The following is a 12,500-nucleotide window of genomic DNA, read 5'->3' as shown; positions in this document are numbered from 1 at the left end:
TAGTGCTCACGGTGTCAGCCAATGAGATTACAGGAGGGGAGGCCAGCCGTGTTGATATTTTACCTGGGAATTCTGTCAATTTTTTACGTGAAATTTATTTGAAAAACCTCACAGGAATTTTTCTAGACAAGATTCACTCAAAAATATATTAGATCACCTGAAGATTAGCTCCCCTAGCTTATATAACCTGATGATTAAACACCTTAACATCACTTGGGGTTAGGTTAGGTTATGTTAAGTCAGGTGAGCGTTAGGGTATCTATTCTTCAGGTCATCCTAATGATCTAATCTAATAAATTCCTTCACCTGGGCATATACTCAACCCTTCACGCACTTATTACCCTTAGGTGACCCTTCTAGGTGATGGGTGGGGCGGCCAGGTAAGGTGATTAGCGGTGATGGTGTAGGTAGGGTATGCGGTTAGGTGTGTGTTGGGCCGGTGGTCAGGTGTATGTGGGGTGGGTGGTTAGGTGTATGTAGGGTGGGTGGGATGAGTGGTCAGGTGTATGTGAGGGTGGGATGAGTGGTCAGGTGTATGTGAGGGTGGGATGAGTGGTCAGGTGTATGTGAAGGTGGGATGAGTGGTCAGGTGTGGATAATTGGGTTATAACGGGGAGTGTTGACTGGGGTGCCTCACTTCTCTCTACCTACATCCTTGATTGTGGTACTACTACTACTACTACTACCACTTTTTTTTTCTTAACGTGGCCTCCAGCCTCCCCCAATAGCCACACCTTCGCCACCATTTATTTACCTTAATATTAAATATCCTAATACATAAGAAGCTATCCTATCTGTGTTGAATTAGTTGAGCCGCAGATCTATGCGGCATTCAGTGACTGTTGCCTCATAGTCAATATCTGCAGCTGTTGTCGGCATTGGGGCCGAAGCTCTCGTTCCCCTGAGGCAGAGCAAAGCCGACCGAAGGAGAGAGAAGGACAGTCGACATCTCATCCAGGCTGTAACATAACTTCTGGGCTGCTGCTTCTGTTCGGAGATCACCTCCGCGAGTCTGGCGTAGAAACATCTTGCACTTGGTCCCATCCCACCAGAGGTTGTGAACACTAGAGGAGTGAAGCTGCTACCACCACCACCACTACTACCACTAAAAAAAAGGCCTCCATCGTCTCCTTACTACAACTACTACCACTACTATACCACTACTACTATGCACTTAGCACTGTCCTCACTACCATAACTACTACAGGAACTACTACAATTGCTACTACAACGCCACTGATTACTACTAATACCACCACCAACCACCACTATTACTACTATGTACTGTACCTATACCCTTGGTGCTGTCCTCACTACTATCGCGACTAGAATGTGTTCAGATGCGCGACTTGCAGCCTTCGTTTTACTGTACTATTACTTTTTTTACTGTACGGCAGCGTAGTCAGCGAATCAAATTCTTCGTAGCGCTACAAAGACTACGGCCCGCGGAGGTACAGTGGCACTCATTTCTCAGGTACAGTGGCACTCTTTTATCAGGTACAGTGGCACTCATTTCTCAGGTACAGTGGCACTCATTTCTCAGGTACGGTGGCACTCATTTCTCAGGTACGGTGGCACTTATTTCTCAGGTACAGTGGCACTCTTTTATCAGGTACAGTGGCACTCATTTCTCAGGTACAGTGGCACTCATTTCTCAGGTACGGTGGCACTCATTTCTCAGGTACAGTGGCACTCATTTCTCAGGTACAGTGGCACTTTTTGCTCAGGTACAGTGGCACTCATTTCTCAGGTACAATGGCATTCATTTCTCAGGTACAGTGGCACTCATTTATCATGTACAGTGGCACTTATTTCTCATGTACAGTGGCACTCATTTCTCAGGTACAGGTGTGGCACTCATTTCTCAGGTACAGTGGCACTTTTTGCTCAGGTACAGTGGCACTCATTTCTCAGGTACAATGGCATTCATTTCTCAGGTACAGTGGCACTCATTTATCATGTACAGTGGCACTTATTTCTCATGTACAGTGGCACTCATTTCTCAGGTAGAGTGGCATTACGCACGGCCACAGCTGGCTGGTGATATCTGGTGACACCTGTTAAATGACACAAGTGTTTCGTTACCACTGAGCTGTTCAATGATTGGTAAATAGATGACATCATTGACTCAGGCCTAATGACATCATTATCCAAGCTGCCCTTCGATTGGTTGATGTGTGCAGTTATTATTCGAACTATCTGATGACTGGTTGATGTCTAACTTCATTATCCGAAATGCTCGATGATTGGTTGACATTTTACGTCATTAACCAAATTGCCCGACGAATGGTTGATGTCTGATGTCATTACCCAAGGTGCCCTAAGATTGGTTAATGTTTGACGTCATTACCCTCAGTAGGTAAGCCTCGACTCTTCATTCAGTGAGGAAAGTCTTTTCTATAAAAGAAACATCAAGTTCAGAAAATTCTTAAAAGAAAAAGAAAAACGAAAATGTAAATTTCTTGCATATCAGTAAGATTTTGTTTACAAGAGTTCTGACTTTTAAAACATTTCTTTCCAATTTTTGCACGAATTTATGTTTTGAGGAATCCAAAAAGTTGCGGACATTCAAAAGTGAACGAAATAATAATAACAATAATAATAACAAGAATTATGATTATCATTATCAATATTATTATATGTACTGTATCATCATCATCATCATCATCATCATCATCATCATCATCATATTAGTATCATTTACTTATTCACCCTTGACCATTTTTACATTATATTCCTCACCAGGGCTTAGCTAACCCCTTATATCTAACCATCAATACCAACACTCACCACACAGAACATGGCGGCCGTGCAGGTAAACCCCAAAATTGTGAGACTCTACTGTAATTGAGTAATAAATTTACTTTAGACAGATTGTATTAAGGGTGAGAACGAAGGAGGGGGGGGAGGAAGAAGGGAGGGAGGGGAGGTAGAAGGGGGGAAGGGGAGAGGGAGAGTGAGAGACATCGTCCTTGTTATCTCAGAATCTTTGGTGAGATGGTAAGAATAATACCCTTTGATTTTTAATAGTGAGAGAGGTTGGGTAAAATTTCAGGGCACGTGGGCATGTTTGTGTGTGTGTGTGTGTGTGTGTGTGTGTGTGTGTGTGTGTGTGTGTGTGTGTGTGTGTAAATTATAGTAAAACTCCTAACCACTTTTAATGAAGCCACGGGTATCGAGAGGAAATAAAGAGCGGATTTGTTTACGTTTTCACAATGAAGACTCGCGTATCTCTGGAGCCATCAATCAAGAGTTCTATGCTTTTACCATTACCGTTAAAAACAAAGATAACACTTAAGATAATGGATAAGATAATAGATTAGAGAGAAATTTTGAAACGTCACTGAATTTTTAGCTGATCAGAATTACATGTTTGTGGTTAGGGAATTCAACGATGACAGAGTGATTGTTTTTCAGTTAGAGAATCATAAAGTAGAGGTGAAGAGCTCTCACTTCCTTCACACACACACACACACACACACACACACACATACACATACATCTTCACCTAACCACGAACAAACACACACCTTATTATACAGTAAACTTCACTAGTGTTGTTTGTGTGAGAATTCATTACTAAAAACAAAACAAACAAACAAACATAGTATCAATTAATTATCAAAATGTAAATGTTTTATCTTCAACTTAGGAATGAAATATATGGCGGAGCGGAGCAGCGGGTCAAAGCTTATTATCACACCATCTGTTTTGATTTCACTCGTATGAAATTCTATCGACTAAATCAGACCTTATGGAAATGATTAATGTTGACGGTGCAAATGTTGATATGTTTTGTATACATGTTGAAATGTTTATGTTAATTTTATATATTAATTTGATAATGGTTATGTTAGGTAAAGTAAGGTAAGTTAAGGTAAGGTAAAATTAGTTTTTTTCTGATGGTTTATTTCAATCATCGGATAATTCATCATAACATCAACATACTGTCCGTCTACTTTTGGATAATAAACTAAGAAAGTTATATCGTGTTTTGTGTGGAGATCAAATATTCCGAAACAATAAAATAAATCCGGTTAAACGAGGTAACAAATTCTAACAGGTCCGGACATTAGAGGTGCGGCCATAAAATAAATCCGGATAACCGAGATAACCACGTCTAACAAGTCCGGATAAACGAGGCAACAAAAACAAATCCGAATATTAGTGGTGAAAATAATAAAACAAATCCGGATAAACATAAATCCTAACAATTCCGTATAACAAAACCCCTACACATCCGGATATTCGAGGTAATTAAGTACCCCAAACAAGCATCGTGACCTTACACTATCCACAGTTTATTGACGAGGAAAAGGTCAAGTTGTCTACTGAGAAAAGAATTACCCATGGCATTTATTGTGTCAACTGTCGGGTGTCAAATGCTGCCAGATATCTCAGCATTGTCTCGTTAATTAATTATATCTACCTGAGCATGGTCTCGTTAATTAATTATATCTACCTGAGCATGGTCTCGTTAATTAATTATATCTACCTAAGCATGGTCTCGTTAATTAATTATATCTACCTGAGCATGGTATCGTTAATTAATCATATCTACCTAAGCATGGTCTCGTTAATTAATTATATCTACCTGAGCATGGTCTCGTTAATTAATTATATTTAGTAAAATAATAATAAATTAATTTGTATTCGCCTTCAAATTTGGGTGAGTCAAGACCTGAAATATGAGTAATGAACTGAAAAATGAGTCATGACCTGAAATATGACTCATGACCTGAAAAATAAGTCATGACTTAATATACGAATCATGACCTAAAACACTAGTCGTGACCTGAAACACGAGTCATGACCTAAAACACGAATCATGACCTAAAACACTAGTCGTGACCTGAAATACGAGCCATAACCTGAACAAATGAGTCAAGACCTGAGGACCTGGGGGGAAGACTTACCTTGAAACAGACGAAGAAGGAGAAGGGCATAGTAGCCAGAACCAACACCCATGACAGCCCCGTCAGGATCCACCCGCACACACCGATACCACTGTCATTCTCGTCCGCTGCAGGAGAGACAGAGGGTGTTAGTTATGGTGGTGATGAAGGGGGGCGGTGGTGATGAGGGTAGTGGTGGTGGTGATGAGATTGATGGTGTTGGTGGTGGTGGTGGTGGTAGTGAGGGTATTAGTGGTGGTGAAGGTGTTAGTGGTGGTGGTGGTGATGTTAGTTGTGAGTGTGGTGTTAGTGATGGTGATAGTGAGGAGGGTGGTGAGGATGGTGATTTAGGGATGTTACAAGTATATAATAATAATAATAATAATAATAATAATAATAATAATAATAATAACTATAGCAATAAACACAACTATTACATACACAAACAATATTAACACACTTTAGGTTTAACAATATTCCTTAATTAAAATTTTTTCTCTTTTTTTTTACTATTACAAACAATTAATTATCCAAGTAAGACAGACAGACAGACAGACACAGACAGACAGACAGACAGATAGACAGACAGACAGAGCCAGACAGACAGACAGACAGACAGACGACACACACAGACAGACAGACAGACAGACAGACAGACAGACACAGACAGACAGACAGACAGACAGACAGATAGACACCACTTAGCACCCTCTCCGTCAGGACATTTACCACATGATTAAAAAAAAAAAACTATAAAAATGCATTATACCCAGAGAGACAAAATTAATATATAACTATACGAGTATATGTAAAAGTATAATATAAACACCTATTAACATTATACTCCCATTATATCCAATTATACATCAATTATTCCCACGAATATAGGACACCAACTTCCATATAAGCTTAATACACTATAATTATCCAGGACAATTAGCTTTGTTCAGTAGTCGTTAATGTTAATGAGTAGTAAGTCGTTGTTGATAAATGTGTCTTTGTTCCGATAGAGAAGTAGCGAGGTAGAATGTGTACACGCGAGGAAGACTATTGTGTACACGCGAGGTAGAATGTGTACACGCGAGGTAGAATGTGTACACGCGAGGAAGACTATTGTGTACACGCGAGGTAGAATGTGTATACGCGCGGCAGAACATTGTGTACACGCCATGAGGGAGGTGGGCGGGGGGTGAGGGGGAAGGGGGGGGGTTCAGAACACGAGTATAAGACTTCAGGATAATATAATAGTCCGAAATAATTCCATATATATCGACCTATTTTCAGGTTCCATGTGGCTGGACGAATTAATTTCCTTTTTTTTTTTTGCATCACTCAATAACTCCTGGACAATACGTAGCTCCATGGGTTCGTGAGGCGAGTGTCTGTGGAAGGAACAATGGCTTGGCAACACCACTACCACCGTCAACTAACATACAACCAAGAGTAAACGATCGACTGAATGCCCTAACTCAATGACGCAAACTAATAGTGTTCTAAACTTGTTGTCTCAGTTCTCGTAATATAATGAGTCTCCGTTCACGACCTCAATCTCATTTAGTGAATAACCCTCGTATAAACACACACTCCACGCAGGCCAACAATTACCCTTACTTCCTGGGACTTGTGCAAAAAGAAAAGAAAATCGACTAGACTAATACGACAATATTACCAATACATTCAAGAGTGTTGGCAGCGGAGACGAAGTGTTGGAACCCAACCCCCCACTACCCACCAGCCGTTACCTCCCCACTTCGTGATCGACAGCCTCGCCTCGCTGACAAACAATGTGTCTTCTGATCATTTTCTCGAATTTATTTTCACGTTGGTGGCCGTATGTCAGTCAATACCACCACCAATTGCTTTGGTTTTTGTGGTGGAATAAACTGTTTCGTGGTTGTTCATAGTGGTGGTGGTTGTGGTTGTTCTTGGTAGTGGTTGTGGTTGTTCTTGGTAGTGGTTGTGGTTGTTCTTGGTTTATTGACGTGGTAGTTGGTGGCTGATGTGGATTACGTTACCTCACGCTGCTCCAGTGGTTCTTAATATTAGACTTGTAGTAGTTGAATGAGGGTGCGCCAAGTCCGTAGACTTGTAGTTTATATGGTATTGTAATTACACTGAGACATAACCATAAGTGGATGTAATTATCATTCCTAAATACGGACGAAAAACTTAACATAATCATTAACAATCAAAGTCTTGAATTAAAACAAACATCACTAAAAGGTGAGCATAAATTACCTACCGTAGTGTCCCATGAGTATAGAAAACGTAAACTAAACTTCCCATTTTCTCTGTTGTGCTGCCATCTAGCGACGACATTGTGAATTGATGTTTCGTAATTTGTTGTCAAATTTCTTCACCGTTTTAAAATGTCTTAGGCGAGCCATGTTTTCACCCAGAATTACATACAATGGACAACCCGACAATAATAACAATGATAATAGTAATAATAATAATAATAATAAGTTAAAATGTTACCCTTACACAACAGTGACCTCGACATCTGTCTACCATATAACACACCCGCTCTATGGTATGTTATGGCATATGGCAAAAATTATATTATATATTCAGTAATAACATCCCTTCTAAATTTATTACCCTTGACACACACACACACACACACATGGTTGGTTGGGTGACTGTAACCTTTGACATTCAGCTGGGGACATATTTACATGGGTAATTAGGTAGTTAATTTGACCCCTGAATACATATAACACTTCCCACTATACATACCCCCACGGCAAGTGCAACGATATGTCACCTGTAGATTAGCACCTCCAGTTTATTTCACCTGAGGATCAAACACCTTATCGCTCAAGTTAAGTTAGATTAGAAGATTAGGATAGATTAATTTAGGTTAAGTTAGGTTAGGGTTAGGTTAATTTAGGTTAGGGTTAGGTTAGATTAGCTAAAGTTAGGTTAGGTTGTTAAATCACCAGGTTAAAAATAAGTTGGTGGGCTAATCTTCTTGTGACCCGTAGCGCCAAACAACACCAACGCGTCATACAGCCAATCAACGCTAATGACACACAGACAGATTTTTCACAAAGACTGATATCACTTTCCCCTTGATATCGTAAACCATAAAACCTGGCCTCTGTATTTGTTTATACTCGTAATGGCGAACACATGAATGCACTTAACGAAAACGGCGGGGGAGGGGTTCTGCCATATTCCCCAGCACTGAGGAAAACGTTGCCAAATTCACCTGGATTAAAGGGAAAAAATTGCCATATTCTCCAGTGATGAAGTAAAGGGTTGTCACATTCACCAGGGTAAAAAAATAAAACTTCCACAATAACAGAAGTAAAAACCTGCCACATTCTCAGGTACTGAAGAAATAACCTGCCTCAAGAACTCGAGTGTAAATATATTAAGGAACACGGGAGAAAAAAGGTGGAGGAAACACAACTTGGTCCGTGTAGAAGTTGCCGAATAAATCACAGAAGTTGCGGCTCTCAGGACACACCATCAACAACTTCTAACTAAGCAAACCCCCACACAAAAGTTCAGACCTAATGCAGATTGACTAGACAGCGTCGAGAACACACAGAGAAGTAGTAAACTCTCCTTCCTTCCCCTCTTCCTTCCTTTCCTTTCCTTTCTTGCATTTTTCTTTCACTTGAAGGAAACTTGAATTTCTTTTTACCTACGCTTACATCCCTTCTACCATTCGTACACACATCAGTTTTTCTTTAATCATTATTAGTTTTACAGTGAACCTTCCATTCATCATATAAGCTATGGTTCCTCAGTTATAAACCCATTCATTCATTTACCTTATATACTAAATGTAACTACAGGTGTTTCAGGCGCAAAGGTAGTTGGTAGAGCTGTCACGTATAAAGCATTGGTGACCTTTGAAGTATTGGACACGTATGATTTATGTCCCACGATAATCATTGGAAAAAGATAATTTATATAAAAAAATGAGAGAGAGAGAGAGAGAGAGAGAGAACTTCCTTGACCACTCACCGCCCTCCAAGTTGATGGTATTGTGGTGGTCTCGAGCAGCAGCGCCCATCGGCCCCATAGTGGCTTGTCTCACCATCCCTGGCAACTGTAAGATCCCGCAACCAGTTCTGACACACCAGTTAAACTTGGCTACATTGTTCACTAGTTTTTACAGTAATATTATAATGGATTTGTGATTAGTTGGACCCACACAACTAATTACGCTCATCTAGCTAATTCGAGGAAGAGCAGTTATAAGTAACGATTCTAGTTAACTAATTAATTCCCAACTAATCTTTGCAGTTAACATATTGATAACTAATCCCAACACTGTCATGAGATTCAACTAATTCTGGTGTAATTTACGATGAAAATAAACTAATCTTGGTGTGAATAATAACAACTAACTCTGAGATAGATAATTTAGAAAAGTAACTAAATCACGGTGAAAGTAATAACGGAAATAAACTAATCATGGTGAAAATAATCATAGCTAATTGTCACAAAACGAAAACAGCAAAAGAATAGAAACAGACAACTAACTCTACTGTAAGAATTAATTAGCTACAAATCCAGGTAAAAGCAAGTGTGAGACGCAACTAATCCTCAACTAATTAGGGTGTAAATAATCGCTACTAAATAAACAACCCGGAGGTAAGGTGATTGATACTGTTGTTAATTACGGGTTTGTTTAGAGAGGGACCACACACACAGACACGAGAGAGAGAGAGAGATCGACCCCTCAAACCGGTATCAACACCGGCTTCGAATCCTTTAAACACATCAACACATATAACCGAACCCCAATGAAAAAATAGACCAAGTTAACAGTTAAAATATCTAGTTAATCTAATTACTGGAAGATACCGAAACTTTTGTAGTGAGTTAATTTGAGCCTAATGGCCCTTTAGTTAAATCATAGTTGTAAAAGGGTTAAACTATCGTCCTCAAAGGGCTGAACCATCATATTTAAAGGGTTAAACCATCGTCCTCAAAGGGTTAAACACAAAAATAAAACTAACAAATATTACCGTCCACCTAACTATTAATTAACATCAGAACAACAGGTGGATTTAACACACCCAAGGCATTAATATCACGGCAGAAGACACACTCAAACTAGCTGTTCAATTCTAGCATAGCGCGCCTACGTCATTGCACTACTAAAGCATGTTAACACGTCTAATTCATTCTAATATGGCAAACACAACACTACTACTATTACTATATGGCGTCTGAAGCACTATAGCGTGATACAACGTCTCCTAGAAGCACAAGGGAGGTGATTCTTTATAATGAAGCACCAAGGAACTTCTCCTAACCAAAGTCTGGTCTCCACTGCCTGTGCTCTTCACATCCGTCTGAGACATGACTATTATGTCACCACCCAACGAGATGACCGGAGCGTCTTGGGCGATGAATGGCGTAGCAGGGCGGCAGGGTGGTGGAAGGGGGTGGCAAGCAGGGTAGTAGTAGTGGTGGTGGGTGGTGTTGAGTGTACGGAGGCACTTGAGGGTACTAACAACAAGTTGCTACGGCACGCTAGTCTCGGCCCCGCCATCGCTCTATTCTTCAACGTCATCACTAACGATTTTGTTCCGATACTCGCATTGTAACTGACCACTCCCTCTCCCCCCCCCCGTTCCCTCCCTCCCTGCTTCTTGGATACTCCCCCCCCCCAACCCCCTCAGTAGTTCACCTGCGTCTTAGCAAGTTACGTCTTAGAGGAGTTATGTCTTAAGCTGAGGGACATCTTGGTTGCTACTACGACCCCCCCCTCGTCCCCCTTCCCTCAGTCTTTATCTTAGCTGTCATTAGCCTCCATCCCTCCTCTACCACTCTCCTGCCCTCCCTTCCTCCTTCCCTATCACCTGCTGCCCTTTATCAGCCACTTTCTCTCCCCTCTCATCTTGTCTTCTCCCTCCCATATCCCCTGGCAACGAGGCGGAGGCGGCGGCCACTAGTGTTGGTGGTGATGGATGGCCCACCCAGCTGGTCTTGTTTACTGCTCACCACCTGTGTGTGTGTGTGTGTGTGTGTGTGCATAGATGTTACAATCGTCCTCTCATGGTCAGGGGAGGTCCTCGTAGTTCTCCCGGGATACTCGCTGTAGTTCATGGGCGAGATCCACACACGTCGAAAAACAAAAATAAAACAAAAACTAATGCGTTTACGTTCACACAGACCTTACCAAAACAGCATAATACGTCAAGGAATGCCAGTTCATCACTTAGGTGTGTGCGCATGCGTCAGTTTACAGAATAAGCTATAAACTAAGACCAAAATATATTGCTCCTGGAAACACTGACGCATGTGTACAACCCCTCACTGAGTAACTACGTCTAGTGACACTATTCTATGTAGTGTAGTATAGATGAATAATGGAATAGTGACCCACACGTGTATTTCCTGGTGTAATTATCAAGACACACACACACACACACACACACACACACACACACACACACACACACATACACACTTGAAGAACCTGACATAAAAATCAATAAATCGATTTTTGGAGGAATAAACGACAAAGTAAAATTATAAACAAAAATAAAAAATAGTTAAACGAGGTAATGGTTGGGTTGGGTTGGGTTAGGTTAGGTTAGGCTGGGATGGGTTGGGTTGGGTTAGGTTAGGCTGGGATGGGTTGGGTTGGATTGGGTTCGGTTGGGTTGGGTTGGGTTGGGTTGGGTTAGGTTAGGCTGGGATGGGTTGGGTTGGATTGGGTTATGTTTGAGTCAGTGGAGTGAGGTAGGGTTAGGTTAGGTTTGGTTGAGTGGTGTTAAGTTAGTATGAGTGGGGTTGGATTAAGTAAAATTAGGTTGCGTGGGGTTGAGTCAGGATAGGGTGGGTTAGATTGGGTTGGATTAGATTTACAAAATGTCTATATAATATCTTGACATAAAAGACACATTAAATAATCCATTATCCTTACACAATTAACGAATCCAATACCACCATTGAAGCACAAATCAATAATAATTAAACAAACTGACAAACTGACATACACACAAGACCATAAGATCAATGATAAACAACAACAACAACAACAACAACAACAACAACAACAACAACAACAACAACAACAACAACAACAACAACAACAACAACACAACAACAACACAACAACAACAACATCAACAACAACAAAATTTAGGGTCATTATATACAACAATTACATTCCAATAACTACCTGACAGTAAACAACCGTAAACAAGAGAGCTATTAAGTGTATGGTTAACAGCTGAAGTGTAAACAAAACCGAGGTACTTGTAAACACCCTCGTGACGTCATTAGTTTAGAGAAGTGTGTGTGTGTGTGTATGTGTGTGTGTGTGTGTGTGTGTGTTGATTCGTCGTCATGGTAACCACAATGTACAAGTGAATATGTAATATGATGACCCCAAATATATCTTGATAACCCCCTCCCCCTCCCCCCTTCCCTCCCCTCCCTTTACCACTACCATCATCCTCTTTCTGTTGTCTCCCCCTCCTCCCCATTGTCTCTTCTCCCTCCTCCAAGCCTGTCCCTCCTTCCCCTCCCCAAGCCCGTTTCTTCCCCCTCTCTCTCTCTTAGACCGTCCCTTCAACTCTGTCTCTCTCTCTCTCTCTCTCTCTCTCTCTCTCTCTCTCTCTCTCT

At 40.9% G+C, this 12,500-nt stretch overlaps 1 protein-coding gene across 4 annotated transcripts in view; it reads right to left on the bottom strand.

Moving 5' to 3' along the window:
• Positions 1-12,500, bottom strand: part of LOC121874158 (band 7 protein AGAP004871-like) — a 122,118-nt gene that overhangs the window by 31,499 nt on the left and 78,119 nt on the right. For 2 of the 4 annotated variants that reach the window (XM_042378135.1, XM_042378134.1), the window contains exons 1-3: positions 10,178-10,360; positions 8,877-8,961; positions 4,917-5,023 (exon numbers count right to left, since the gene is read on the bottom strand). In XM_042378135.1, the coding sequence (XP_042234069.1) occupies positions 4,917-5,023; positions 8,877-8,961; positions 10,178-10,225 (240 nt within the window). In that variant the 5' untranslated portion in view covers positions 10,226-10,360. Of the gene's footprint in view, positions 1-4,916; positions 5,024-8,876; positions 8,962-10,177; positions 10,361-12,500 lie in introns of those variants that run through there. The other 2 variants (XM_042378136.1, XM_042378137.1) reach the window with 1 other exon arrangement.

The sequence above is a fragment of the Homarus americanus genome, unplaced genomic scaffold, assembly GCF_018991925.1.
Source record: "Homarus americanus isolate GMGI-L3 unplaced genomic scaffold, GMGI_Hamer_2.0 scaffold49667, whole genome shotgun sequence".
In the NCBI taxonomy this organism is placed as follows: Eukaryota; Metazoa; Arthropoda; class Malacostraca; order Decapoda; family Nephropidae; genus Homarus; species Homarus americanus.
The sequence above is the reverse complement of the archived record's forward strand: the minus strand, read 5'-3'. Positions and strand labels throughout refer to the sequence as shown.